Genomic DNA, 27,408 nt, shown 5'->3' with positions numbered 1-27,408 from the left:
AAAGAATTAGTAGTGAAACTTTAGAATAGTATTTTCTAAACAGAGCCGACTTTTTTTTTTTTTTTGGTTGAATTGGCAGAAGAGATCATTTTGAGGCAGAATAATTATGTGCAAAGCTCAACAATTATTTATACAGGAATTGCCTACAACAATACATAACGATCAAACCAAATGATGTCCCCTCCATTAGGATGAAGCACAAATATTATACGACATTGTTTGCCTGAAAATGTGTAGAAACTGCGCCCTGCAATTGGCTGCGGTGACTGGTGAGACAAACAAGGGCAACACCACCATTAAAGCGTTACCTAAATTCATTCAAAATGCAATATCCTCGCATCAACCAACATCGGCATCCGTAGAAACATAAAATTTGAAGTATCAACAATTTATACATCCACAACAATTTATAGGAGAGCAAAGGAAAATGATACTACGCTCAATTAGAAAAGCCCAAACTTCAGATTACTCGATACCAACTCTATCAAGAGCGTCCCTAGTTGTGGCTAAACGACTGATGGATGAAACTGAATGAACTCAAATCTCTCTAATATGACTCTTCTAATACGCTTTGCTTCGCTTCACTCGATTGATTACCTTAGCGCCTTCTACTGTGCCTTCTGCTCTTCCTCTTACTACGCTCGTCATCAGAATCAGATTCTGATTCAGATCCTGAGTCTGAATCAGAAGATTCGGAAGACGAGCTGTACCTCCTCTTTCTCCTCCCCTTCTTTTGCTTCTTTCTCCTCCTTCGACTCCTCCTTTCTGACTCTGATTCAGATGAAGAGCTGTAATCTGAACTGCTTCCTTCTGAAGAATCATCAGATCCAGTAACTGATGATGACCCACTATCAGTCTCGAAAACAGAGGCCTCGCTGTCGCTACCGGATTTTGCATTTGAACGATGCTTTCTTTTGCTTTTCTTCGAATGCTTCTCGGTCTTCTTCTTCTCCTTACCAGAATCTGGGTTGTCCAACTCATATGATTCTGACATCTTCATCCTCAACTTCGGGTTTTTTAGTTGTTGAGTTCGAGATGGTCGGGATATGTAGACTCGTTCATTTTTGCATTCGTAAGTCCAGTGTCCCACCTGATAACATTTCTGGCATTGTGCAGCAGCTCCACCAGCACTAGACATGGAGGCCTTAAGGTCCTTTCTTTCACCCAATCTGACTGCCTTTTCAGTACTCATCAAATACATCTGCCTCTTCGCTTCCCTCTTCTCTTGCCATCTGCTAGGGCCCTCTTCCTTCTGCCCATAAGCATTAACGTTTCGAGCCGCAGCGGCTGCTGCTCGTTCGGCCTGGGCACGACTAAGGCCTTTTGCAGCACTAAGAGCTGCAGCCTTAATCCTTTCAGCAGCAGCTTGCGACTTCTCTTCCTTCTTACTAGACATGCTTTGGTTTCAATATCTAAATCCAAGTACAGTGCCGGCGGGGGGCAACAGGAAAATGAAGCATAAGATCGTAATAGATTCCCAAATTAAGAACAAATAAAAAAAGTACGGAAAGAGAAGATAACAAAATTAACGGAGCGGGGAGTATAACTATTAGGTTTCCTTCTTATAAGACATGCTGTAGATTTAATATCTGAATGTAAATACAAACACCGAAAAGAAATTGAAAGAACAAGATAGCAACAAAACCCCAAAGAAAAAAGAAAAGATTATAGCAGGAAGTATTAGGGTTTTCTACCAGTTACCATGAAAGGCGATGAAATAGAAGAAAATCAGATCAAATTTTAGCTTGAACGACTTCAACCCAGAAACTTCTAATGTTACCGGTTGGAAGATCGTGAGATCGTGATTGAAAGGAAACACAGACTTCTAAAGATCTGGTTCGTAAACCAAAGAGGAAATCGAAAAATCAAGTCCAATTACGCAACATTTGCAACCAATAAACCCTTAAAATCAGTCGAAGGTACAAGAATCGCAATTAGAAAATACCGTGGGGATGGAAGATGCAGCGGAAGCAAGTTCTTGAAGGAAGAAAGGCGGATCGCAGCAGAAGCCGATCTCGAACGGAACACAAAGGCCCAGCAGAAGAAATATCGTGATAGAATAGAGCGGAATAGAAGGAGTGGTGGGTTCTTAAAAAACCGCCGGTTTTTTTCCGTCTTTGTAAGGTACAAGTACATCCAATTTCCTTCCAATTTCCTTACTCTTTTCTTTGCCTCTTTGGTTTTTATTTTTATTTTTTTCATGTACTTCCCCCTTATTATGTTTTTATTCGTTTTAGTATGATATTTTTATTTATTTATTTATTTTAGTCATTCTACAAACATACGAAAATTTTATTTTAATTTATGTACTCCGAAAAAACATTTTAGTTTTTCTTTTTTCATTTTCATCAAAATTTAGTAGGACATTCGAAGCAACAGGTAATTGATTAAGTGGGGAACCGATTTGGTTTCGTGCAACTCATCTACTCCTCTTCAAGCCTAAAAACGCTCTTGATCTTCAGTCAATTTCCGACCGCTTTGACACCACAACCTGTGTGAAGTTTTCATCAACATCAATCAGAAAAACACTACTCTCCATAGCTGGCACTCGAGGAACCATAGGACACGATTCTCTAACAAGAAATTTATTAGATTTTGGAAATGACTTATACTACCCCGCCCCAAACCCCCTCCCTTCTTTTCAATCCTGTGGACGTTCAAGCCCTTTTCCTCAATCATGTATTGATCCGCAACTTATTCTCCTTTGTCGTAACTCTCTTTCAAATAAAAGACGTTAGCAGACGTTTGAAAGCGAGATCATACCTCCTTTTCCAAACTTGTTCGTCGAAAAAGTATGATACCTTCTGATAACACGCACGAGTAGCGACATGCACGAATTTCCAAACCTGTTCGTCAAAAAAATATGATACCTTCTGATAACACACACGAGTAGCGACATGCACGAATGGTATAACAATTACTTCGTTATCTCCTACCAGCACGAATGGTGTAACAATTGCTCCGTTATCTCCGACATGGAGCTGGCTAACGAGACTCTTTAGCCTAAATGTTCAATAACTACCTTCGAGCTTTGCCTGCCCTTTAATTCGTGCTTTGCGTATAAGTTTTTTTTTTCAAACTTCACACTTGAAGGACCTTGTTCCTACATATGACCCGATCAATTTGACACGAACCTTGTTCCTATATGTACAAGTTTTTTTCAAACTTCAGAAAGACCTTATTCCTACATGATCCGATCAATTTAATTGAAGCTTGTTCGTACATATTCAATTCCAGCTTCTATATATTCAATTTGGAAGCTTGTTCATACATATTCAATTTCAGCTTCTATATATTCAATTTCAATTAGACACGAACCTTGTTCCTATATATTCACGAACCTTGTCCCCCTATATGACCCAATCACTGAGTTACAATCACAACTCAAACCCAACAGATAAAATACAAGGACTAAAAATTAGTTGAAATTAAAAAAAAAAAAAAAAAAGCAAAACCCGTTTTAAAAATAATATTAACTACATAATTAACAGATATTGTACCTTGTCTTTGCAAATATTAACTTTATATTGTACCATTTGTGTTTGTAAATACAACAAATATATTCTTTTTTGTCTTTAATTAAAGATAAAGTTTTGATAACCATTTTGTGTTTGAAAATACAACAAATATATTCTTTTTTGTCTCTAATTAAAGATATAAAGTTCTGATAACCATTTAGACTTACAACCAGTAGTTTCCAAAATTTTGTTTTTAAAAAAAGTTGCTAAAGCATTCAAAAAATATATATATACCAAAAAAATTTGTGACAAAACAAGCTAGACTGTTTTTAGACGAAATTGTTCTTCATCAAACAGCCTAATTGATATAAACTGATGTGAATATTTCATCACTAAACATTAATAAGAATCAAAATAATTACAGAATAATAAAGATCAAAATAATTTTTTGTTTAGATTCAATTATATTTTAGTCCTTACATTTTTTTTAAATAAACCAATTTCATATCTAAACTTTCGGGTTTGTAGAAGGTTACATTTCTTGGCATCCACTCTCAAATGTCTCTCCTTTTAAACTTTAAAAAAAATATGTGCTTTAGTTATTTTTCTAAAATTTGGAAACTAATAAATAAGAATTTCACCTTGAATTTTTTTAATAAACGTATCGTTATATATATCCTAACGAGAAGCAAAAAATTAAATAAAAAATAAAAAATTAAGCCGACGAAGAACAAGGCGTCAGAGGACAACGAGGATTAAACCAAAATCCAAAAGAGACGAACCAAATTATAGTTTTCTTCAGAAGAAAGAGAGAGTGGAGAATTCTGATGACCACGCATCGAAATAGAACATGAACGACATGTCGAATTCTGTGAAATGGCTCCGCCGGCGACCTACCTAAAATACGCCAGCAAAAATATTTGCAGCCGTGGAAACAGCAGCGCCGGTGATGGCGCATTGTACGATCTGCTCGTGAGAAGACTCGTCTGATGTTAGTGCCAAAGCCACGCCCGTGATTGCACCTGCGATTGCACTATTCTTCTGCAATGGAATTGATCCAGATTCATGGTTTTAGGGCTAGAACAACAAAACCTCTAAATCATTTACAAAAAAAAAAAAAACACACACACACACACACACACACATTAGGTTCAAGCTCTCTTTTGAATTAAGTTCAATTTTAAACTCTTCTAATATTATTTATTGTTAAAATTTTACAAATAAATGGACGTTTTGTGGGTACTAGGGACTAAACCAAACAAAAGGTGTAAGTAAAAGGACCAGAATTAAGTAAAGAAGTACAGGAAGACCGAAAAATGAAACAAAATCATGACTAAAATAGTGTTTAAACTAAAACATCAAATATTTATTGGTAAATTACGGAAGGGAAGGGTTATTATATACCCAATCATGTGCTCCACGAGCCTCTCTTAAACCGTAGGTAAGACCAGAATAAACTCCAGCAGCTAATCCTACAACCCAGAAAAAAGATAAATTAGAACATATAGTTAAATCACACCACTCAATCATAAATTAGAATATTGTTCCTTTTTTTTCAGATCGTATTACTCTCCCTTTATGTCTAGACTTGTTATACTAGTTACCCAACACAAAAAATTTCACTCCAGATCTTAAAAACCCACCAAATTCTGTGGTGGGTAAAATAAAACAAAAACAAGAACTCAATCAACCGATCTATCAACTTAGGGTGAGCTTTCAAGAAGTGCTTATAGAAGAAATGTTTCCCTTCAAAGCACTTGGACATAACATAAGCTAAATCCAAAGTGTGCAACCGAATGATCGATCAAATTAGTGACTTGAGATAACATAACATACACAACAAGGGTATTTAAGCAAAGGATTCGTTTCCCATGATTAAAAAAAAAAGGTATTTAAGCAAAGGAAATATCTTTTGAGATGCAATGCAATGATGTTTGGCATTCAAGAATTCAGAAGAGGAATACTAACCCCATTGCAGAGATTCTTTTCCCGTGTTCTTCACCTGACATACACCGTTTAAAATGCAAAATAATTAAAATTAGTGCCATTTTACTGACCACCGATACCAGTGAAAATAATTCACACAAATGTAACACTCGACCACCAGCTGCAAACACTCACCATGGCTTCAAGAGACACTCTGTTAGTTTCACCTGCACGGCGTAGAAAAAAAGATATGGTTTCAATCATATCTATGGGACAAAACTAACTTACAGACCTTTGCACAAATTATACAGAATCGTAAGGGGCACTCCATTTTTAGTCTGTATCATCAAATAAAAAATTTGGAATCCACATCTCGTACTATAGCCCAAAATAATGCACATCTATCAATCTGAAAGAATATAATTAGTAGAACACAATTTCCAGCGACCAGGCAGAAAAAGGATCAAACCTAGCAGGCGGACATAAGAACGATTTTGCTTGAGGATAAACAAAGCTCAACTTGGAAGATGAATCCATCGAATACCTTTAAGGCCTGGAAGACGATGCTTTTTAGCAGTCGATAGTTCAGGCGGCACTCCACTGTTCGAATCAAGACCTGTACGGATGATAAAATTTTTCCAAGCATTAAAAAATTTTGTTAACCAATTTACATCAACAATCTCCCAAACACGTACAGATGATAGTATTCTTCCAAGCATAACAAACTTTTGTTAACCAATTTACATCAACCATCTCCTAAACGCGTAAGACAAAGCAAAAAAGCCACAGTACATGAAAGTGACACGAGAGCGAAGCAGAGTTGAAATGTGAGATGAAATTCGAGTGAAATCGAAGTGGTTACGTCAACCATCTCCTAAACGTGGAAGACAGAGGAAACAAAAGCCATGATACATGAAAGTGAAACAAAATCGAAGCAGAGTTTAACCGTGAGATGAAATTCAAGTGAAATCAAGCAAGGATCGGATCGAAATACTGGATGAAATGAATCTTACTTTCCGCAGCCGTAAAATAAGCCTCGCGAGACACAGCTTGCAATGCCCCAATCTGTACGACGTACCACAGACGTCTTAGATTCACACATTGAAGTAAAATACAGCACGATCATATCAAGATTATCAAAGCGGTTAACAGAAATAGGATCACGAAAGATTACGAACCCCGGCGGCCTTGATGAAGCTCTCGGCGACGCGATTGAGAAGAGGATGGCCAAGGTCGTACAAGAAACCTCCGCTATCGAAGCTACGTATTTCATCAACCAATGAACGATTCTCAAGGTTTCTACTGCCCATTTCTTCTAATTCTCAGTCTTCTACTGCCTGAAGGAAGAAAATCAGAAACAAAGATGAATATAACTGAAGTCCAAAATCTGCAGTCGATTTGATAGCCAAAGTCCGGGAGGAGAGACGAAACGTTCGCATGCGCTTCGCGGGCCGACGAAAACGAAATATAAGGAGCGCGCCGAAGAAAAAGAGAAACAAGGACAGAACGACACGTGTTACGATATCATGACGTGTCCATTCCCAGACTACGAAAAGGACGGCTACGTGGCAACTCCCGGAAATGAAATTCGCTACGTGGGTTTCACACCGTTTATCATGAACTAAACTCTAAAATACATTTATAACAACTGACTTTTTTTCTGAAACCAATGTTCTTTTTTTTCGTTTAAAAATGGTACCATTTTAAATGATAAGAGTTTTCTTTTTTTTCTAATAACATAACAAGTTTTTGTTCCCTTTTTTTAATATCCCAGTTTGTATTTTTCAACTAATCAACTAAGAAAAATAACAAGTTTTTGTTCCCTTTTTTTAATATCCCAGTTTGTATTTTTCAACTAATCAACAGCCAACCGTCTACCAAGTCTTGCAAAGCAAAACCAACTTCAATCGCTATGCTCAGACTATCCTCGATTGCGAGTTGCGCATGAACAGAGTTTAAAAGACAGGCCCCACCGGAAAAGCAAAGATAAAGACATGGCATCAGTAATTGAATTAAACGGTTGGGTAAATTCAGGAGAACGTAAAGATAAAATTTGACCAAGTGAATTCACACTCCACCTCAAACTGAATTGAGTACTAAAATCCATATCCTTTTTGGTAGGGACTTGCAAGCCTCTGCCTGAGTGTCCCTAATCTACTGAATCACATTAGTTTACACAGCTGAACGAACCCATGGATATAAATATTTGTATACACCCTATCTCTTTTACGTTTGGGGTGGGGGGAGGGTTGAAATCAGATAACAAAATTGATGCCAACAACTGTTCAACTTAAAGCAACGAGCGCCCAAATGCAAACACGAGTAGCTTCCCATTCATCACTGTCAGTACTATTATACAGCCATCATCAACTAGCAGCTCCTTGCCTTGGATGGAAAGCCTTGAAAGCCAATTCGTTCCTTCTTCCTTTTCGAATTAGTCGAGTTCCAAGACTAGCCCGCATCCCTTTTCGCACAAAGCATATTCACAAGGCAAACAACAATGGAAGAAAATCGCAATCATCCTGATCCTGATGCAAAGAAATAACCTATGATCCATTTACAGTCATTTCAGGTGACGAGTTTGGAGGAACCAATGAACAGTCTTCTCCATTCAACTGTCTATTATCTGATGGTTTAAGCAATGGTTCAGAACACTTTTTAGAAGAAATTGGTTGGCTTTCTGTCTGGTTCTCCTCACCCAAATTACTGTCGCGATCAGTTGAGCTTCTTATAGCATTCTGATCGTTGACTTTGCAACTCTCTTGATCTGAACTCATGTTCCCATCAATTGAATTGGGCCTAGAATGCTGGGAGCTCACTGTATTCTTATTAGGCAGAACTGCCTGGCTCAGTGTCGAACACAAGACAGCAAATACCCCATCTTTCGTCTTAGGATTTTTTCCCAGTCGCTGCTTCTTTACCTTCTCAGATTCTTTATCCTTGTGAACGGGTTTCCGCTTCAACCTGAGGGTGTGCAATGCTCCATCATCGTCATCCAAGGTTTCTGGTTGTTTTCTTGGCGGTGGTCTGTAGTCTTCATCATCTTCATCGTCGTCATAGTCAACAAGTCCACCAGGTCGAGGACTGTAAGAGTTTGAGGACAATCAAAAACCGTTTTTGCAATAAATTTTTCTACTTGAAGCCAGTGATAATACCTTGGTGAAGGATAAGCTGCAGCAACTCCATTACATAGAACAGGTGGAGATTGCGCTTTCTGTACATTTGAAACAGATGCAGTTGCAGTATCCTCTTCATCACTGGTTGGTAATGAGTTAATAACAACCAGATCAAATATCTTATTTAAAGAACTACGCAAAAATCGGTTGCATATATTGAAGAAAAAAGTCAAAGATTTCCTGCTGTTCATTAACAAATTAGAGAGTTTCCTATGTAACGTTCAATCTTCTTTTCGCGTGGGGTTGGGCCTTTAAAATTTTATTTTATTACAATTTACTACTCTGATAAAAATGAAATTTATTTCCTAAAAAATAGAGAAACAAGCATACCTCTCTTCATTAAAATAATCCTCTTCTTCTTTCTCCAAAGCACGCTCCTCAATTCTTTTTCTAGGGTCTAACACGTTATTAGTTGTACCTCTTGTGCCAAAATCATCTAAGCACTGCAAACAGAGATGTCAAACACAAAATAGAACCATTTGGAAGATAGAACAGGATATTATATAAAGAAAAAATCGAGAATACCTGCTCATATTTAACTTTTAGAGACTGAATTGAAGCCAAATACTCAAACTGAACCAACTGATTCCAGAATGAATCGACTATGTACTTAACCAAAGATTTAAGGTTTTCCTGCATGGACCACAAACCCATTAAATCTCAAACACTTGTCGGAATTACCTACAATTGGAGGGGAACAATGGTGTCGTAAGAAAGATGGAGACCTTGCGGATAAACTCGAATAGATCTAAAACAGCAGAATTGAGCAGGTTGTAACGATTCCCGTTAGCAACAAACGCATCTATAATTGGTTTTAGAAGATTATTTTTTATAAAATGGCTAATCAGATCATCATCCTGCACATCAACACAGCAAATGATCAGTAACTTGGTACATTAACCAATTTCAATCCGCAAAAGTAGTAAATTGTATAAGTAATAGCACAACTATTGTTCTTGATCCCAAGGGCAAAATTATCCCAACTCCCACAGGGAAATTTTCCCAAGACGTTGTGCATGATCAGTAATAACAATCATTCCAGGCCAACAGTAATTTTTGTGTATTTACAATTCAAAATTTAATCCCTCCGGAAGAGAAAAGAAGAAAGAGGACTGTAAGCTCCTCATTTAAATTACCATCAATAAAGAAATAAGAGAGATTTCATAGCTGATACAACTTACATGGCGAGATAAAATAGTACGAACAAACCGAACAGCTGCAACAACCAAATACTTTTCTTTTCTTCGAGTAAGTAACAAAACTTTATCTATGACATTATTCACGAGAAAGTTGCACCTGAAAACAGATTGGGAAATAGCACAGAATAGTATCTTTGACGGTTGAAAGAAACTTCAATTCTGAATGATCAAAAGGGGGACAAAATATTACTTTATTTTATAAGGATGGTGCAGAACACAAAAGCAAAGCAATTCACATATGTTGGATAGTATTTCAGGCTTTACAGTGCTCTGATTCTTTAATACACCAGAGTTCCCAATTTTGTTGCTTGACGGATAAAGACCTTCTGAAGGGCATGAAACTGTTATAACATCAATTAATTGACCCAAATGATTCTCATAGAACATCTCGATAACAGTTTCTCTCTGCAAAACCAAAGGCACAATAATGCAGTCAGTGTAGAGTGGATGCATCGGAACAACCACAACTATTTCCAAGAACTAGGTTTAAGTGCATTTAAATTTAAATCCAAAATTAAAAAAAAAATTATACGGCCTAAATAAATAAAAATTCTAATGCATGAGAATTCAGCAGCCGCCCCCCCCCCCCCCCCAATCAACAGGAAACAATCAAAGTAAGCATGGACTTAGATTCTTTTCTAATTGTGTACGTTCAAGTTTTCATGGCGCAACTCCCATCACAAAACGTTCCTTTGTGATCAAATAATTTTTATGATCCTTTAATAATGCAGTTTCTTATGAGGAAGAAAAAACAGAGAGAGGGGACCAACAGTAAGAACATGCCACCTAAGTATGGACGAAGTAGAGTGAGGTACAACCTAACTAAAAGATATCATTTTGAAGTTTTTAACCCAAAAAAAAATAATTTGAACATGGATTTGGGCAAACCTGCGCTCCTGATAAAGTGCAGGAATCCAGTAAACAACGAAGGATTTCATAAAACTGACAGTGCATCTCCTCCCCAAAATCTGTAATCAGGCCTTCAACCTATAGTTAAACAAATAATGTTGGTGTAAATTGTCTGTATCACTAGTTTAACCTTCTGTAAATGATTTAGCTTACAAAAAGGTTACTACATGTCAACAACACATCTGACTTGATAATTTATATATCGGACACAGCTTGTGGTTATTGATCATACTAGGTCGCAATTTCATTAACACCCCTTCCCCAATATTGCCAATCACATGAAGATAAGATCTAACCAAATAAGCATGTAAATAAATACCCGGCCACAACAATAAAAAATTTGAAAAAACAGGAGCCTTGCCTGTAATTTTTTTTCCTTGTAGTATTAAGTTGGGCTATTTGCTTGTGGTTCTTTTGTTATGGGCTCTCTTTCTTTCTTTTTTTTTTTCGTTTTTCTTTTTTTGATGCCTGCTTCTATTCTTTCATTTTTCTTAATGAAAGTTCAGTTTACCATTAGAAAGAAAATAAAAGAACGGCAAATCAGATAAACTAGATTAAAAACACATACCAATAGTCCTAAGAGTGGAATCCCTTCCTTCCTAACAACGTAAGAACGTAGAAGATTAGGATCTTGGTTCAAGAAAAGAATAAGGATGTCTGTCCTGCACCCATCCAAATAATGCATTATTGAAATGGCCTAGAAAAAGAATGTAAATAAGAAATAGGAATCATAAAATAGAAGACAAACATGCAGCTTGAAATTCTTAAAAATGTTTTGGCCGTGTTGTTATCGGAATAGTTCTTTTAATTTCAGAAGAAACATCAACGATTTTTTCCAGATAAAAACCTTCGAGTATTCTTTTTTTAAGAACCAAAAAGAACTTGCAATGAATTGTGCATATAAGTGAACAATGTAAAAGTTCCTTCTTAAACATAGGTTTATAAAACAGTTCTAAGAAAATTATTTTATGGAAACGCCTCAAACGATACCAAAATTTAATCAGAAGATAGACATTACCCAGTCAGTACAAACTTTTTATCTTGACTTTGTAATACATCAGCAATAACATCAAAAATTCCCTCATTCATAAGATCCCTGCAGAATTTGTAAGTTAACAATTTGAAACAACTCAACAAGCCTTCAGAAAATAGAAACTGGTATTCAGCATCTTAAACTAAAATAGCAAAAATTTCAAACTCGCGAGCTACAACAATTTACACTAGAAGAAAAAAGAAAGATGGAAAGTACCTAAATAGCCGTAGTTGCTGAACCATCTGCAAATTTTTACTTAAACTGCAAAACTCGTGCAAAAAATGTACCTAACACAAATATGATTAGTTATCTGATAATTTTCTAATTGTTCCAAACTTTTAGAAGTTGAATTAATCAAATTCAATTTTGGATGTTCATTTCTAACGGACTCAAAGTATTCCTCACAAAATTGAGAATATGAAAACGAAAAACAAAAGCATTAAAGATGAACGTCATAGTTGAACTACGGCACAAGAAATTACATGTAGCCACAGTACAACGAGGGAAAAAATAATGCTTTTAAGCAAAATTACCAAATTCTTCTTAGATTCTTCGGAGGTTGTTGGCAATTTCAGCCTAACGAACAACTCCTGAATAAATGTATTGTCATCCTTCAACAAAGAAATAACCTACAATGAAACCTGATGTTAGAGCGTGAAAACATACGCTTAAAAATAAGCACATGGTTTCAAGAACCTACCAGCGCATTATTTCCGTGGATAATGGAATTTAGATTTGCAATTGTGGACTCATCCAATACTCTAGCCAAAACAACATCCTAGCAACGCAATCCAAGGTAGCACAATGATCAACGAGCTCAACACAAAAGATAGAAAATTTGCATCTGTAAGGGACCCAAACCTTGAGATAGCCAATTCTGTATGTTTGGTGTATCTTCGACAAGACCAATGTATCCCTGATGGGTATGGCCTACAAAAGTGAAGTGGATACATATATAATCAACAAGTAAAAACCTCCACAAAAGACTGCATAATGAAACCCCTTGTGTGATTTCCTTAGCTCTCACTCTTAAATGAGGACAGCCAGGTAGCAGTCTTACCTCTTTGAAAATGACATGCTCTTTTAAAAAATTACGATGACGCTGGACATAAGGTACCTCTGGATCGTCTGGCAATCACATAAAAATAGAGGTATGAAATCAGTGAGGGTATTTTTTGCTCCCCAAAACCACTATCATATAGGTAAAGCAATATCATGTAGGTAGACCAATTAGTAGTAGATAAAGTATATACCAAGCCAATTTTCAGTCAACAAAACCAGAGACATTAAATAAAAAGGAAAAAAATTTGTACAGAAGGGGGAGAAAAGCCTCAAGCAACAATAAGAAGGCTAAATAAAGAAACAACCTTCAAATTAGACCATGAATGTTCATGATCACAAAAAGTTTTAAATCGGACCAAGTCAACCACAAAAGCAATAAAGATAAAGATCCACTAGAGACCATAGGATACGGCATATTTATAGTCTAAACATTAAGAAAAAGTTACAGGTGATTATTAGTTTAAAAAATAACCACAGAGCTTACATTCTAGAGAACCAATGATATCCATGATTAATTCATCGCCAAAAATTTTCTCAAATATCTGTGGACTATTCAGCAGAACTGCATTTAACAAAATGGATATCAACTGTCAAAAACAATTGGTGTCGGTAGTAGTAAATAGAACCAGAAAAGAATACTGACTGATCCCTCTGACTATTTTAAATATCATGTGAAGACCATCTAGATTTTCCACGTCTTCACAGATATGAAATATGTCCATCAGCTTCTTAAAAAATTCTTGCTGCATCGTGCAAAACTGTCATCAGTCAAAATACTCTAGTCTTGATCATCCAAGATCAAGATTTCATGCAGAAGTCATAAGAGCATCCAAATTTACATGAAAATCACAAAGTTGTCCAAGTCTTACATTAGATACTATGAGTTCCACCAATCGCATCTGATCTGTAATGCCACTTTCAACCACAATCTGAGCAAAAAGTATCATCAAATAAATATGAAACTCTGTCCACATTAAAATAAGCAAAAGGATCAATTAAACCAGGGAGGGAGGACATTTGTCTTCCAATCCCTTATACTTTAAAGAAATGGACACCATCTAAGAATCATTAAAATGTCAAGACATGGAGGCAGATACTAAATGCAGACGAGTATACATGAAATACCCATACAAAATTAGTTCCTTATTATTAAAAAAAAAGAATGACAAGGTCTCCAATTTAATTTCACCAATGCAAGGCGAAAAGGGAATAATCAATATGAGGAATAGATAGGCCAATATTATAAGGTTTGGTTGACTCTAACTGGATTCTGGAATATGATTCAATGAATAAGCAGCCTATGATTGGTTAAGAATATGGAAGAGGAATATAAAAAATGGGGAGACAGGACTACAGGAAATTAGTGAATGTAATTCAATATATGATTCAGTTGGATAAGCGGCCAGGGGTCTCGAATTCTCCTGAATATGTGATTAAGCTTATTCTTATATAGCTTTTATATAATTTGAATTTGAATATCAAATTCCTCATTTAGTTCCTTAGAGTTAGTTCATCTGAAGATTGGAGGCAGGAAGAGAGAGAGAGAAAAAGAAAGGGGATTCTTTGAGAGCCAATTTTTTAAATTGATTTATGCTTTCTAGAAAAAATAATAATAATAATAATAATCATCACTATTGGAACTTGTTCACAACCAACTTAAAAATTATTTTACGCTTTCTAGGGGAAAAAAATTTTATGGAAACTTGTTCACATATTAGTTGCTAGTTAAACGTTAAGAAATGTTTGAAAATAGTTTACAAACAGCTTCCTGTTTTATTAGAAAAGGATTTAGTGAAAATATGTTTAGCTCATTGCTTTTTAGGAAAACTGTTTATTTCTTGTCTTCTGTAGTATGTTCATACTAACCTTAAGTAATAGTGGCAGTGTTGATAGCTCAACTGCAGGCAACTCCCTCAACTCACTGTTCATGCTGTGGAACGTATCGTCTGGCCATATTGAAATGGAAACAAAAAATTATCCAAAGCTAATATTCAGCAAAAACAAATGCAATTTTTTATTCATAAATAAACCACAATACCTAATTCCAACAAACAAATAAAATGTTCTAATCTCCTATTTCCCAACAAAGAAACACATCTTTTCATTGATATTCAAAAAGCTACAACGCTGCTCCTTTAAGGACTGAAACTAAATGTCTCAAACCGGAGCATTCAAATACTGACATGAGGCAAACAAAAATGAAGCACAACACTAAAAGAGAGCTTCCCAGCAAGAATTAATAACAAAAGAATAATAATTGAAATTTTGTTTGGGCATAGCACACCATGAAACCACTTTTAGTTAACAAGATCAAATTCAAATCTTTCCTCCAAACAATATTGCCTTCCATCAAATAAGCACTGGTTTTCCGCCCAAACATCTTGTGTTCCATCAAATATGCACTGATTCCTTTCTGTCCAAATACCTCACAACACCGACTTAAAAATCCAAAGCCTTGAAACAAAGCCTCCCATAACTTCCTACTGAAGGAACAATGAAAGAACAAGTGAGGAAGGTCCTCCCCAGCTTTAAGGTACAAAATACAGCAGCTCAGATTCAAAGACCAATTAGGACAATTTTTTAAACCCTATCAATGGTCTAGTAAGACTAGCCAGGAAAAAATATTCACCTTTCTCTTTGATTTCCACAAAACTAACACAAAAGGTATAGGAAGGAAAAAAACTGAACAAGCTCTTTAACCAGTGAGTTTACTGAAAAACTCCAGAATTTCCCAATTCCCAGCATCTCTTATCCTCCCTTCTTGAGATTGTCATCCCATCTAACACTTCCAATAGACCACAAAACTCCACCATCCCTTCGTCCCTAAGATTTCTTATCGCAGTAATTCTCCAAGATCTTGTATTTTCATCCCATGCATCTACAACCATCGAATCTTTACCAAATCAACAATGTTACACCATCTGCTGACTTCATAAGATTTTGACAGATTCACGTGCTATTCTTCTAATTGCACAGCACTAACATAAAACAGATACCGGCAAGGACAAAAAATAAATAAATACTAAAGTTTATTCCCCCGAGACAGTTCTGTAATCAGTGTATAATGAGGAATCTGCTCAAATTTTATATTAAAGATCAGAGATTTGGTTTTGAGGCAATAGAAAGAGAGAACTATTCAACTTTTCGTCTTGTTAACAAGAAAAAATATTCATCTATCCTTAGTCATAAATTATGCAGCACTGATAGAGCAAACCATAAACTATTGAACAGATTAAAATTTTCATTTGAACAGTGAACTACAATTTAATCTTTTATTCAACAAACTACAAAGGCCAAAGATATACGTCACATTCTGAATCTCTTGAAACTACCACCCTTTTTCTTCTGGATAAGAAACGATTCATTAAGAAAGAACAACCACCGCCCTTTCCAGTATAACAGAATTTAATGTTTGGTGGTTTTTTGCATGTCAACCTCAACATAGTCCTTTCTTATTTTTATCCTCCTACTAGGTACTACAGTCAAAGCAACTTTCCTTGTCATAAGCTAGAAATCATCCCAGTAAATGTAGCCTCCACTATATAACAGTAAATCTATAACATTTAGTTTCCTATTATGATAAATGTGATGCAAATAACAAAATAAAAAACGTTCAATGGCAAAAGGACTCAAATAACTTGGTACTTACTGTTGAGAGAATTAAAATGGAGATTCCTTTGCGCATTGCAAATGTGATCCCTAAATAAGATAAAAAGATTTTGAGGTAGTCTATCAAGGAACATAACGTTACATAATGAAGGGGAAATAATCAATTGTTACCATATGTACGAACATCCAGTTGTCTCTTGAAAGCTAAGAGCTAACTCCGTAGAATATTCTGGATCTCTCCAAGAGATTATAGTATCTGCATGTTTAAATAACTGACTCTGTTAGAACTTCAAAGTCAATGTAAGCCTACATAACCAATCAGAAACTTAAAATAGTGCAGATACATATTACAAAGAAGACTCAAGATGATGATACTGCTTAAAGTTTACAAGAAAGAAAAAACAGACCTTCTTGCTTTTTGTAAATGTCTTCTGAACTAATACGATGTAGAAGTAGAGTCTCGTTGTCCTCTTCATCAAAAACACACAATCCCAACTCCTCTGATCTCTGAATTGAATTAAATTTGCATTCATAACAATGAAGATCATGTTAGCTAATCTTCGACAGATTGCACAACTCTCTTTTCTATTCTTTGCTCTTTCTAGAAAGTTTATTCTTATCAGTCACAAACCTCCAAATAGTCGACAGTAACATGCCCAGTTCCTTGATCATCCCATTTTCCATCATCATTCAAACGATATACTTTGACACGCTGAAATTTGAAGATATAAAAAATAAGGACCAAGTGCAAACTCCAAAATTACAGAAACTGATAAAACAAAATGAATTGATTTTGAACTTCTCCAAGATTGTTGTAAACCCATTCAGTGTGTGACAAGACAGTTATATTGACAATTTGAAAATATGCAGCAGTCAGAACCGCTGGAAACATGAGCAAAGCAGTTATTGCAAGAAACTATTGGCCAGCAGGAGGTGAACAACAAGTGGCTGGAAACCTATGGCATTCAATTGTCATGCAAGTATGCCTCAAATACACAGGGCTGGTTTACTAAAATATGTTAAATGTTTCAGAAAGCTGAATTCTTGTTGATAGGACGTGGAATCGTGAACTTTGTAACCTGTTTATTTTCTGGACAGAATTTGTAAATGACAAGATTTGAACCTCTGAACTGACCAGTAAATTTATTCACAAATCAACCCGTTATTTCAGAAAACTGAATTATCAGCATGAACTGTGCACTATGAGTCTTTCTTATGATAGTTCTAGTATTACTATTATATTTCTGTCATTCAATGCAACTCTAAGTGGTAAATGTTGGTAAGAGTATTTGATACTGTAATGATGTCAATATGTACCATTACTTCATGCAAGTATATTAAGAATACCCATCTTCTGATCTAAACCTTAAAAAGTAATAAAATATTCGTTTAAAGAAAATTATGACTGCCCTCCAATGTTTCTCAGTAACTATACAATTGCCACAACATCCTCATCTGCAAACACTTAAATCTTGGCAGTTCAGCTTCAAGTAGTAAAGCTTATATACAAATATAATGCAATCGTCGTCCAGGATGAATAAGTAATCAGAAAGCAATTTGCTTCTGGGTTCATATCACTTTAAGAAATAAATTCTGGGTTGCAGAGCAATTTAAATTTCCATTAATGTCCAGGCGTTTATAAGCAACGCTGGCACTGAAACAAACTCTCAAAGGACGCGAATTATAGGAAAAATTGTACGATACGCAATATCAATTATATAAATGAAAAGCAACATTCAGAGACCAACCTCAACCACGAAATTACAAGTCTAATTAGATGTCGGCGTCTACTGGCATTCAGTGTCAAAGTAGCGAGCTTCCCAATTTAATAAAGAGCTTACCTGCATAGAATTGGAGGTCGCCGGAGATCTATCTGGCGCGCCCATCGCAAAGTGAGGCAAAATTGACCCGACTTCAAAGGTAATCTTGAAGTGGAGTGAACAGCAATGGAGATTGGTGCATGAAGAATTAGGGTTTCGAATACGATGAAACAGGGAGCAGCAGAAACTAAATATGGGGTAAAGATTTCAGTGGGAGTGTAAAGCAGAAACCCTAGACGCCATACACGTAGCAGTGGGAGCTTCAATTGCCTATATTCCGCCTCTCTTCCTCTTTCTTTGCTACTCGCTTCTCTCCCGGTGTATTCTTTCTTTCCACTTCTCGTGCTGGAAGAAACAAAGAAAAATCTATCCCCAATATTGGAAATAGAAACCTCAATTTTCAGTTATGCCATTCATTTTTCATATAATAACAAACAGACCACTTCGCGAATTATGATCGCGTACTTTTACGCGCTCTTTTTTCCCTCGACGCCAATTTTACGCGCCTTTTGTTGACCAATCGGGTTGGTCAATTACTTTCCTTTTTCTTTTTCGTATATATTTTTTCCTTTTTATTTTTCTTGAGTAAGAGTACAACAATGATCTCAAAGATCAAAGATAGTGATAACAAGTGTGTTGTAGTTCGTAAAAGTTGATAGTTTTATGCTGCTTGTTGTTTAGAGTAGTTGATTTGAGAAATGATACAGGTGTTGAAGGCTCCTTCGAATCGTAGCGACAACTATTTATTAGAGTTGTCGATGCTTGGACGTAAACTATTTGCACCTATTATGTCTCCTCAAGGATTAACAAATGAAATTGATCAAGAAAAAAAAATTCGCAATCACAGGCAATTAAATGGAGAATAAGTAATTGCACGATAATTTTGCTATGATATTATATTAAGGATGAATAAATCATTACTCAACCCAACAACTTAAGTTGATGAGTTTGGTAAATTTAATTCATATATTGACATCTAATATCTATCAACCATAAGTAGGGTTTGACTTTGTTGTCTGCCTCTTTGTTCTAGAGGCTCGTCAACCTATCTATTATCTAATCGACATGTTGGGTGAAGACTAACAAATAAGTACCTTATGCAATAGTCACTACTAATCCTCTTTTGATGTGAATATGAACTCCACGAAACTTTAACAATTTCAGTTAAACTTATATTTTTGTATCGACTAAATAATTTTTGTTTTTTTATGTAAGAGAATCGCATTTATTTAAATAATAAATATCAACTTGTAATGTTAGTTATGTATTTATTAATTAAATTGAATGTTTAAGTCTTCATTTGGTTGGGGGACCTAAACATGTCAAATAAAAATAAATATATATAATATATATTGCAATGTACTGTAAAATGCAAAGCACATATGACGTCTATCCTCTATATCAACTACATTAAGATCAAAGGTTGATTGTCAATTTGATGCATCAACTGGTTTATCTAATACCAACACTCGTTTCACTCATCTGAACTTTAAAAAACAAAAAAAGTTGATAAATTTAGATTATGTGTATACGTGTGTTTAATGGATATTTGTTCGAAGCTAAATACTAAATTATATAAAATATTATTCAATAGTTTATTTCGATCCCATCTCTCAATTTATCAATTCACGTGCTTTCAATGTGTATATATAAAAACTTTTTTTCATTAGTAGTCTACGTGAAAATGAAAACAAAATCATAACATGGTAGATGAGTATCTCAATCACGTATATTTTGGATCTACGTTGTAGTTTATATTTTGTTGTTTTATATCACTCTCGCAACCAGTATACATGAATTACAAGGTTTAAATTAAGTCTCCAAACAAAGTTAGAAATACGACCTCAAAGTGTCAAAATAACAAACAAGACAATTGTAACAAATATTGATATAAGTGACCACGTGGATGAATAAACTATTGTTTTGGGACAACTAAAATCTCTAATTGTTCGAGATGGAACTAAACCATTTTTTAAAAAGTTATATTCAAATGAAGATGAGTTAATTTTGATAATTTTGAGTTGTCAACTAACACGTGTAGCTACAGTGTATAATTACTCGAGACAAAATAGACCATCTAATTTGTGATTGTTTAGTCTACGAATTCTTATTTTCACGAACTCAAAATACTAATATATATACTTAAATATTTACGACGATTACAATATAATATGTAAACTAAATAAAACAATGGCAAACATGCCACAGACAAATTGATGGGAAAAGCAAAATAATAAATCGGATAAAAAATCACGGCCCACAAAAGAAAATTAACTATGTGAACGATTATTACAATCACACATTTATATTTTCGACCCCAAACTGATTTAACTAAAGTTAGTATACTATGCTTGAAGTATTTTAAACAAAAAAAAATGTTATTTTGAAACATATCATATCAAAGTATAAAATTTATACGAACTATATTATTGATTTTTAAAACCAACATGAGTATAGCTTAATTAGTTAAAATACATATTTCGACCAAAAGTGTAACTAAAAAAATAGTATTGACTCAAATACGAGTATAGCTCGATCGTAATTGGCTCAATCTCATACCCCAAATAAGCATTAAAAAAAAAAAAATTGACTCGTAGCATTAAAAAAGGAAAAGAAAAAAGGGGCATTAGCGCTTAGTAAGTAAAAGAAAGACATATAGGTGGGTGGCTCATCTCTATCAGTATCCGCCGCACTTCGTTATATCCGCCCGCTCTTAACGGACTCTTCGAGGCGCCAAATCAATTTACTTCCCTCGGTTCATCAGATCTCTCACACTCTCGCCTCGCCCTCACTCACCAACCTTCAATTCTTCCACCATTATCGCAAAATGCATTCCTCAATCTCTCTCTCCATCTCCTCCCCCGCATCCTCCCTCGCCCCTCCCAAATCAACATCCGCCATTGAATCCCCCCATTTCAATCTCCGTTTCTGCGGCCTAAGACGCGAGGCCTTGGGATTTTCATCGCTCAAACGCTCCGATTCCCATACTCTCCACCTCTCCACCAGCTCCCGCTCCAGGAGGAACGTCGTCTCTGCTGCTCTCTCCGGCAATGGAAGTCCCTCCAAATTCGACTACGATTTGCTCATTATCGGAGCTGGCGTCGGTGGCCATGGAGCGGCTCTTCATGCTGTAGAGAAGGTAAAAGACAAGCTTCAACTGCTCGGTCGTTATTTGATTTCGCAAGGAATTGTTCCGAATTCGAGTTTTGTCGTAGCGATTATTGTGCGTGTTGTGTGTTACTACTTTAACTCACAGCGGTTTTATTCTAGTACGTTTATGGCCCCGCTCGTCTGTCCAAGAAAGGTTTCCAAATGTAGCTTAGCTCCGTTTTCAGTTGCCAACTCAAATTATGTCTGCTCATACCTTTTATGGAAGTTACTGCAGTTTTCGTCGCTTCAATATCGTAATTGTCACTGTTGAATGGCAATACGGTAAACGACTTTTGCCAAAAATTTAAATCTTCTGGCAGCATACGTGACGCATAACTTTAATCCAGCTTGTCCAGTTATCTCATATTTTCTTACAGCGAATGACCGGGACTAGTGATTATCGTACATATTACTGATCAGGAGATGATATGACATGGATATAATTCTCTAGAATGTTGTTGTTCTTGCAGGGTCTTAAAACTGCCATTGTAGAGGGAGATGTGGTGGGTGGAACATGTGTAAACAGAGGATGTGTTCCTTCTAAAGCTCTTCTAGCTGTAAGTGGTAGGATGCGTGAACTTCAGAATGAACATCACTTGAAGGCTTTGGGTTTGCAGGTATTGACTTTAGGAAATCAGAGAGCTTGAACTTAGTAGTCGTACATATATTAGTCTTAACGTATCGGTGTTTTTCATGTGTACCTGTTCACAAATGTGTCTTCTATCCTTACCAACAGTGTTTTTGTACTCGATTACAGTTAATTTGATTGGAGTTATTAACAACTACTATTTATCGTCTTACTTCTTTTTGTTCTTTATTTTAACTTATTTGTAGGTCTCGGCTGCTGGATATGACAGACAAGGAGTGGCTGATCATGCTAATAATCTTGCTTCAAAAATTCGTACTAATTTGACCAACTCAATGAAAGCCCTTGGAGTTGATATATTGACTGGTGTTGGTACAATTTTGGTAAGTTTCGCTTGCGCCTTCATGAAAAGAAAATTAATTTATTTGGCTGTTTTAAATGAATCGATAGTAGCCGTTGTTTCTCACATCACTGGTACATCACTGGTCAAGTTGTAAAATCTTGATATAAAAATCTTTAGTTCTCGAGTCTTGACCACTTGACCCATTCCTTGAAATTTGTTATCCTGAACTTTGAATATAACTTCATGAGAATTTTAGCCATCAAGGTTAAAACTTCTTACTAATTCCCTCGTATAATCTGGCAAGTGATTTTGTTTTTTCCATAATTGTCCATTCCACCAGTACCTCTCATGTCATTTGTTGAATTCTTCTAGGGCCCTCAAAAGGTTCAGATTGGTTCTTCTGACAAGATAGTAACTGCAAAAGATATAATCATTGCTACCGGTTCTGTCCCTTTTGTTCCAAAGGGCATTGAAGTTGATGGTAAACATTAATTCTCCTGGTTCTCCTTTTCACGTTTATATTAACTATTTTGAAGCTTATCAATTGTTAGAGTTAATGAAATTTTGGGGTGCAAAGCCATGCCATCGACGTGTATGTGAATGAAGTTGTTTGTTCTTGACTTTTCAGACATTAGTTTATTATCATGTCACTATTTAAAGTTACGCCTGATGAGGTTGGAAATTTCTATTAAAAATTCTTTGACCTTATTTATGAAGGTGGTAAATGTTAATTCGTATCATCATCAGATGTAAAACCTAAACACATCTATGAAAACAAATACATTTTTGGACTCTTTTGGTCACTAGTTCATGCACATGTAACTAAAAGTTGGTACCTTCCAATTCAATTGTTTTACTCGTCCATGGAGGAGGTAACTGTTAATTTCATTGCATCATGGGATGTAAAACATAAATGTCCATGAAAACAAAGTCCTACCCTTGAGAATATGAAACTATAGCAAAATGCTAGATCTTTTTATGAAAAAGTTATAATTAATAGGGTCTGGACTTTGGGGCAGGCGCAGATGCCTCTGAGTATAGGGAAGCAAAGCTTTGACTCTCAGTTATACATAAAAATTAATAATTTGGAACTGAAACTACAGTCTGCAGTATTGATTTTGGGTAATTCTGTGTTAAAGTTTGGTTAAACGAGATGAGACAGTGGAATAAACTTATTTATTTCTTTTGTAAAGAAGATAATTTTCCAATAGCTTTTTGAAGCATTTTATGGGGTTAGGCACCCCATTTTGTGGCATAAACTACATCAGGTTTGCATTTTTAGAACTTGGATTAACCATCCTGGGTTGAGTTAATGGTCAATAAAGACCAATGTAAATAGTAAAGGACTTTGGAGGAATGAGTTCAAACTATGGTGGCCACTTACTTAGATCACGTGCAAGCTGGTCCGGACACTCACGAATATTTAAAAAAAAAAACTTGGATTGTTGACTTTAACTAATTGTATGAATTTGAACACTTTATGACTATGCTCCAAGAGGCAAGAATTAGATATGTTTGGCTAGGACATTCATGCTGATTGTTGACCGTATTATCATGGAATTTGAGATGTTAGAACTTCTTACTCCTTGAACATAATTCCTCTGCAACAGAAGCGTGGGGATGTAGACAACTTTCTTCTAATGAGTGAAGTGGATAGTTGTACTTGCAAGTTACACACATTTTATATACTATATCATTACAGCGGTTCACAAACTTATATTATTTTACTGGAGAGTCATTTCTTTGGATACATTTGCTTGTAGGAATTCTAATCCTTAATTGTGGTTTATACAGGGAAGACTGTTATTACCAGTGACCATGCACTAAAACTGGAATTTGTTCCTGAGTGGATCGCTATTGTTGGGAGTGGCTATATTGGTCTTGAGTTCAGCGATGTATACACTGCCCTAGGAAGTGAGGTTGGTCTTCCTCTCTACACGTACTAATTGACCCAATTCCCATACTGTTGTCCATCATTTCAACTTGTTTATATTTGTTGCTTGGTTACTTTAAAGCATTGCTTGGAGTTCTTCTTAACATGTCACTATAACTTTTTGGTAGAATATTTGTTACTGTATTTCAATTCTTGTATTGCACTGTGGATGATGTGTCAGTTGAGTTCTTGGATCTAAACAATTAAGAACATAAATTGTCTGAAATTTAATAGTTTCAGGACATTGCTTAAATATACCAGAAGGAAATTAATCCTATTTCAGGTTTGATAATAGGAGTAAAAGAATCACGACTATGTTTTAAAATTTCAGATTAGCTATTCTAATAGGACTGTTTTTTTTTCCGGCTTATAGTAATCATGAGTTTGGACGAAACAATATTGAATTAAATTGCGACATGCATCTTTACCCAACCCTTGTGGGAAAAATGAAGCTCGAGGAGAAAGAAATAAGCTTTCTGTAAAAAGGCGCTCTAACAAAGCCCAGGGCATGGCGAAGGGGATCTTTTGGATGTCAAACAAAATAGGACATATAGGATTATAAAGACTGGTTCAGGGAGTAGCCTTTCAATCCATTACAATTCATTAGAATTCTTCACTTCATTTTAAAAGGGAATAAGTAGTCCTTAATGTATCTTGGACTACATTGTTCATCATAATGTTATTCTTTGCAGGTTACCTTTATTGAAGCGCTTGATCAGCTTATGCCTGGATTTGATCCTGAGATTGGAAAGTTGGCCCAGAGGGTTCTAATAAATCCACGGAAAATTGATTACCATACTGGAGTATTTGCATCTAAGGTTATGCATAGTTTCTACTTCAGCATCTAAGATTTTTCCCCCTTTTCTGCATTTTTTTGAAATCGGTTTGTGTTTTCTTTGGTGTTCTTATAAAGATTACTCCAGCAAAGGATGGGAAACCAGTGACTATAGAGCTTATAGATGCAAAAACTAAGGAACCTAAAGATAGTTTAGAGGTAACTGTCTTTACTGGAAATCGGTACCAATGTACTTTCTCCTGGAGTTTCTCTTTACTCTGATTAAACTCAAATGGGAAAGACTTTCTTCAATTCTCTTCAAATCCATCTGCATTGCAATAAATGTAGTTATCTGACTTAAATGCACTGGTATGCTGATACTATATTGAAATAATGAACATTACATTTTTTTTCCATTTTGTAACAGGTAGACGCAGCACTGATTGCAACTGGAAGGGCCCCATTCACTAACGGTCTTGGATTGGAAAATGTACGTCTCCTCAAGTACTAATTTTATTTAGTCTATCTCTAGCTGTTCACTGATATAATAGACAATTTTGATATGTTTTAATTTATTTGTAGATCAATGTGGTCACACAACGTGGTTTTGTTCCTGTTGATGAGCGCATGAGAGTGATAGATGCAAATGGAAAACTGGTATGTTTGAATTTCTTTTGACTAACCTTTATTTTTACCGACATAATCATAGTTAGCATGGATTTTTTTCATGCTAGGTTCCTCATGTATACTGCATTGGTGATGCGAATGGGAAGATGATGCTTGCTCATGCAGCCAGTGCACAAGGCATTTTGGGTAAGTAGTTGCCAATCAATTACTATACGTGCCATAAACTCCAACTAAACAATTAACTATTTTGCACGAACCTTTCAATAGTGGTTGAACAAGTTACCGGAAGGGATCACGTGCTCAATCATTTAAGCGTCCCTGCAGCTTGTTTCACTCATCCCGAAATTAGTATGGTTGGACTTACTGAGGTAAACAAAAAAAACATCATGGTAAACTTTTGTGTTCATCTGCATTATTAATTGATAATGAAACATTATATATGCTTGTTAATATCATTAGTTCAACAATGTTCTTGCATTTGTTTCACCTCATCAAGCCTTTTCCCCTATTTGATCGCTATTACTTCAAAGTTTCAAGATCTAAAAATCAACAAAATGCATAAATATTGCAGCCTCAAGCAAGGGAGAAAGGCAAGGAGGAGGGATTTGAAGTAAGCGTTGCCAAGACAAGTTTTAAGGCAAACACAAAGGCCCTTGCAGAAAATGAAGGAGAGGGTCTCGCCAAGGTTATACTTCTGCAACCTCTTTTCACACCTTTGGTTTAATAAAAATTATTCACCGTACTCCAGTGGTATGTATATTTATGGCTTTCAGTTAGTTATAATTCCATTGTTTTCACCTCATCCAGCTAATATATAGACCCGATAATGGAGAGATACTCGGAGTTCATATTTTTGGATTACACGCCGCAGACCTTATCCACGAAGCATCAAATGCAATAGCACTAGGAACACGCATTCAGGTAAGTTTTCACAGTGGAAACCAATATAGACTGACTACTTGGCCCCATAAAGCGACAGCCTATGAACTATAAAAATTTGAGATTCTTAATTTTCTCGAATCCTGTGTCATTTTTTACTCTCTATGTATTGGTGCAGGATATTAAATTAGCAGTTCATGCACATCCAACACTATCTGAGGTGCTTGATGAACTATTTAAGTCAGCTAAGGTCAGTTTAAGATTTTCCAGTGAGTTCCCTTACTATATCAAATGTGTCAATTGAAACCCAACTCTTTACAAGAACACGTTAGTTTTGTTCATTTCTTCTAGTCCCTTTCATGGAATGAGATATTCAGACTTCATTTCATACTTCACCATCAAAATGCGTTGAAACAAAAATGCCTTTCATCAACAGGTTGAAGCTCATGCTCCCAGTGCAGTAAGTGAACCGATTGCAGTGTAAGCTTCTCGAACGCTCAAAGCCTTCTTTTTGAAGAATTTTACTTTTGTTAGGGAGTTTTGAGAAACAACACGATTTCTAGACAGCGAGATCAGCAGGGTCATCATAATGCTGGAAGAAACAACCAAGTCTTGAGAGAGTTAGCAGATGTCGTGCGGTTGGTTTGGTCCAAAATATTTTAGTATCTTTGTCATTCTTATTTTATTGATTAATCCATGTCTCGCAAATGGAACATCAACCTGCAATTGCTTCCTCGTTTAGATGCTATTTTTGCCTGTGATTTTTAACGAGTAATTTAATCATATGAAGCAATATAAGTTGTAATGGTAACTTTTTTTTTTTTTTGTTGAAAATAGTTGTAATGGTAAATGATGAGACTTGTTTTTACTCATTTACGTTTTTTCCCCAAATTCTGGGTGTGGAAGTCGGTCAACATTTGTCG

The 27,408-nt window shown here is 35.7% G+C and overlaps 4 protein-coding genes across 6 annotated transcripts; 1 reads left to right on the top strand and 3 right to left on the bottom strand.

Annotated features, from left to right (window-relative positions):
* Positions 1–296: 296 nt before the first annotated feature.
* LOC111009881 (zinc knuckle (CCHC-type) family protein) lies at positions 297–2,105 on the bottom strand. The gene is made up of 2 exons (XM_022283113.2): positions 1,946–2,105; positions 297–1,412 (listed from the first exon to the last, which is right to left on the bottom strand). Exon 2 carries the CDS (start codon positions 1,394–1,396, stop codon positions 599–601), a length of 798 nt encoding a protein of 265 aa, XP_022138805.1. The 5' UTR covers positions 1,397–1,412; positions 1,946–2,105; the 3' UTR covers positions 297–598.
* Positions 2,106–4,196: 2,091 nt separating this feature from the next.
* On the bottom strand, positions 4,197–6,842 carry ATOEP16-2 (Mitochondrial import inner membrane translocase subunit Tim17/Tim22/Tim23 family protein). Its single transcript, XM_022283129.2, has 7 exons — positions 6,563–6,842; positions 6,398–6,449; positions 5,929–6,000; positions 5,580–5,611; positions 5,427–5,460; positions 4,863–4,930; positions 4,197–4,499 (listed from the first exon to the last, which is right to left on the bottom strand). Exons 1-7 carry the CDS (start codon positions 6,692–6,694, stop codon positions 4,356–4,358), a joined length of 534 nt encoding a protein of 177 aa, XP_022138821.1. The 5' UTR covers positions 6,695–6,842; the 3' UTR covers positions 4,197–4,355.
* Positions 6,843–7,425: 583 nt separating this feature from the next.
* LOC111009650 (uncharacterized) lies at positions 7,426–18,569 on the bottom strand. Of its 2 annotated transcripts, none has more exons than XM_088126440.1 (24): positions 18,214–18,569; positions 17,004–17,084; positions 16,780–16,879; positions 16,544–16,628; positions 16,413–16,462; positions 14,630–14,709; positions 13,633–13,692; positions 13,407–13,521; positions 13,248–13,325; positions 12,762–12,829; positions 12,563–12,631; positions 12,402–12,479; positions 12,235–12,330; positions 11,918–11,988; positions 11,687–11,764; positions 11,237–11,330; positions 10,648–10,746; positions 9,950–10,164; positions 9,742–9,856; positions 9,286–9,417; positions 9,086–9,193; positions 8,891–9,003; positions 8,540–8,641; positions 7,426–8,468 (listed from the first exon to the last, which is right to left on the bottom strand). In XM_088126440.1, the coding sequence occupies exons 1-24, from the start codon at positions 18,256–18,258 to the stop codon at positions 7,931–7,933; spliced, it is 2,670 nt and encodes an 889-aa protein (XP_087982566.1). In that variant the 5' UTR covers positions 18,259–18,569; the 3' UTR covers positions 7,426–7,930. The 2 variants fall into 2 exon arrangements, with proteins under 2 accessions (XP_087982566.1, XP_022138487.1); XM_022282795.2 differs by having other exon boundaries at positions 13,407–13,506.
* Positions 18,570–20,864: 2,295 nt separating this feature from the next.
* Positions 20,865–27,357, top strand: LOC111009711 (dihydrolipoyl dehydrogenase 2, chloroplastic). Of its 2 annotated transcripts, XM_088126521.1 has the most exons (16): positions 20,865–21,331; positions 21,813–21,959; positions 22,177–22,311; positions 22,644–22,752; positions 24,066–24,190; positions 24,897–25,022; positions 25,118–25,198; positions 25,407–25,469; positions 25,562–25,636; positions 25,714–25,792; positions 25,874–25,974; positions 26,178–26,291; positions 26,414–26,527; positions 26,664–26,735; positions 26,922–26,965; positions 27,053–27,357. In XM_088126521.1, exons 1-16 carry the CDS (start codon positions 21,020–21,022, stop codon positions 27,099–27,101), a joined length of 1,746 nt encoding a protein of 581 aa, XP_087982647.1. In that variant the 5' UTR covers positions 20,865–21,019; the 3' UTR covers positions 27,102–27,357. The 2 variants fall into 2 exon arrangements, with proteins under 2 accessions (XP_087982647.1, XP_022138588.1); XM_022282896.2 differs by having other exon boundaries at positions 20,866–21,331; positions 26,922–27,357.
* The last annotated feature ends 51 nt before the right edge of the window (positions 27,358–27,408 follow it).

The sequence above is a fragment of the Momordica charantia genome, assembly GCF_013281855.1.
Source record: "Momordica charantia cultivar OHB3-1 chromosome 7 unlocalized genomic scaffold, Mcharantia_2.0 BLBB01000007.1, whole genome shotgun sequence".
Lineage (NCBI taxonomy): Eukaryota > Viridiplantae > Streptophyta > Magnoliopsida > Cucurbitales > Cucurbitaceae > Momordica > Momordica charantia.
Note: the sequence above shows the minus strand (reverse complement) of the source record. Positions and strands in the feature narration are given on the sequence as shown.

Bases quoted from the DNA above. Each gene is read 5' to 3' on its own strand.
- ATOEP16-2 (XM_022283129.2), bottom strand. From the start codon at position 6,694: ATGGGCAGTAGAAACCTTGAGAATCGTTCATTGGTTGATGAAATACGT. The intron at 6,450-6,562 runs GTTCGTAATCTT...TACGTCGTACAG, and splicing joins GCTTCATCAAGGCCGCCGGG to ATTGGGGCATTGCAAGCTGT. The intron at 5,461-5,579 runs GTGAGTGTTTGC...GGTGTATGTCAG, and splicing joins GAGTGTCTCTTGAAGCCATG to GTGAAGAACACGGGAAAAGA.
- LOC111009881 (XM_022283113.2), bottom strand. From the start codon at position 1,396: ATGTCTAGTAAGAAGGAAGAGAAGTCGCAAGCTGCTGCTGAAAGGATT.
- LOC111009650 (XM_088126440.1), bottom strand. From the start codon at position 18,258: ATGGGCGCGCCAGATAGATCTCCGGCGACCTCCAATTCTATGCAG. The intron at 12,480-12,562 runs GTTTGGGTCCCT...TTGCGTTGCTAG, and splicing joins ACAGAATTGGCTATCTCAAG to GATGTTGTTTTGGCTAGAGT. The intron at 10,165-10,647 runs GTTTGCCCAAAT...TTGGTTTTGCAG, and splicing joins GCACTTTATCAGGAGCGCAG to AGAGAAACTGTTATCGAGAT.
- LOC111009711 (XM_088126521.1), top strand. From the start codon at position 21,020: ATGCATTCCTCAATCTCTCTCTCCATCTCCTCCCCCGCATCCTCCCTC. The intron at 25,023-25,117 runs GTTATGCATAGT...GTTCTTATAAAG, and splicing joins CTGGAGTATTTGCATCTAAG to ATTACTCCAGCAAAGGATGG. The intron at 25,975-26,177 runs GTAAACAAAAAA...TAAATATTGCAG, and splicing joins GTATGGTTGGACTTACTGAG to CCTCAAGCAAGGGAGAAAGG.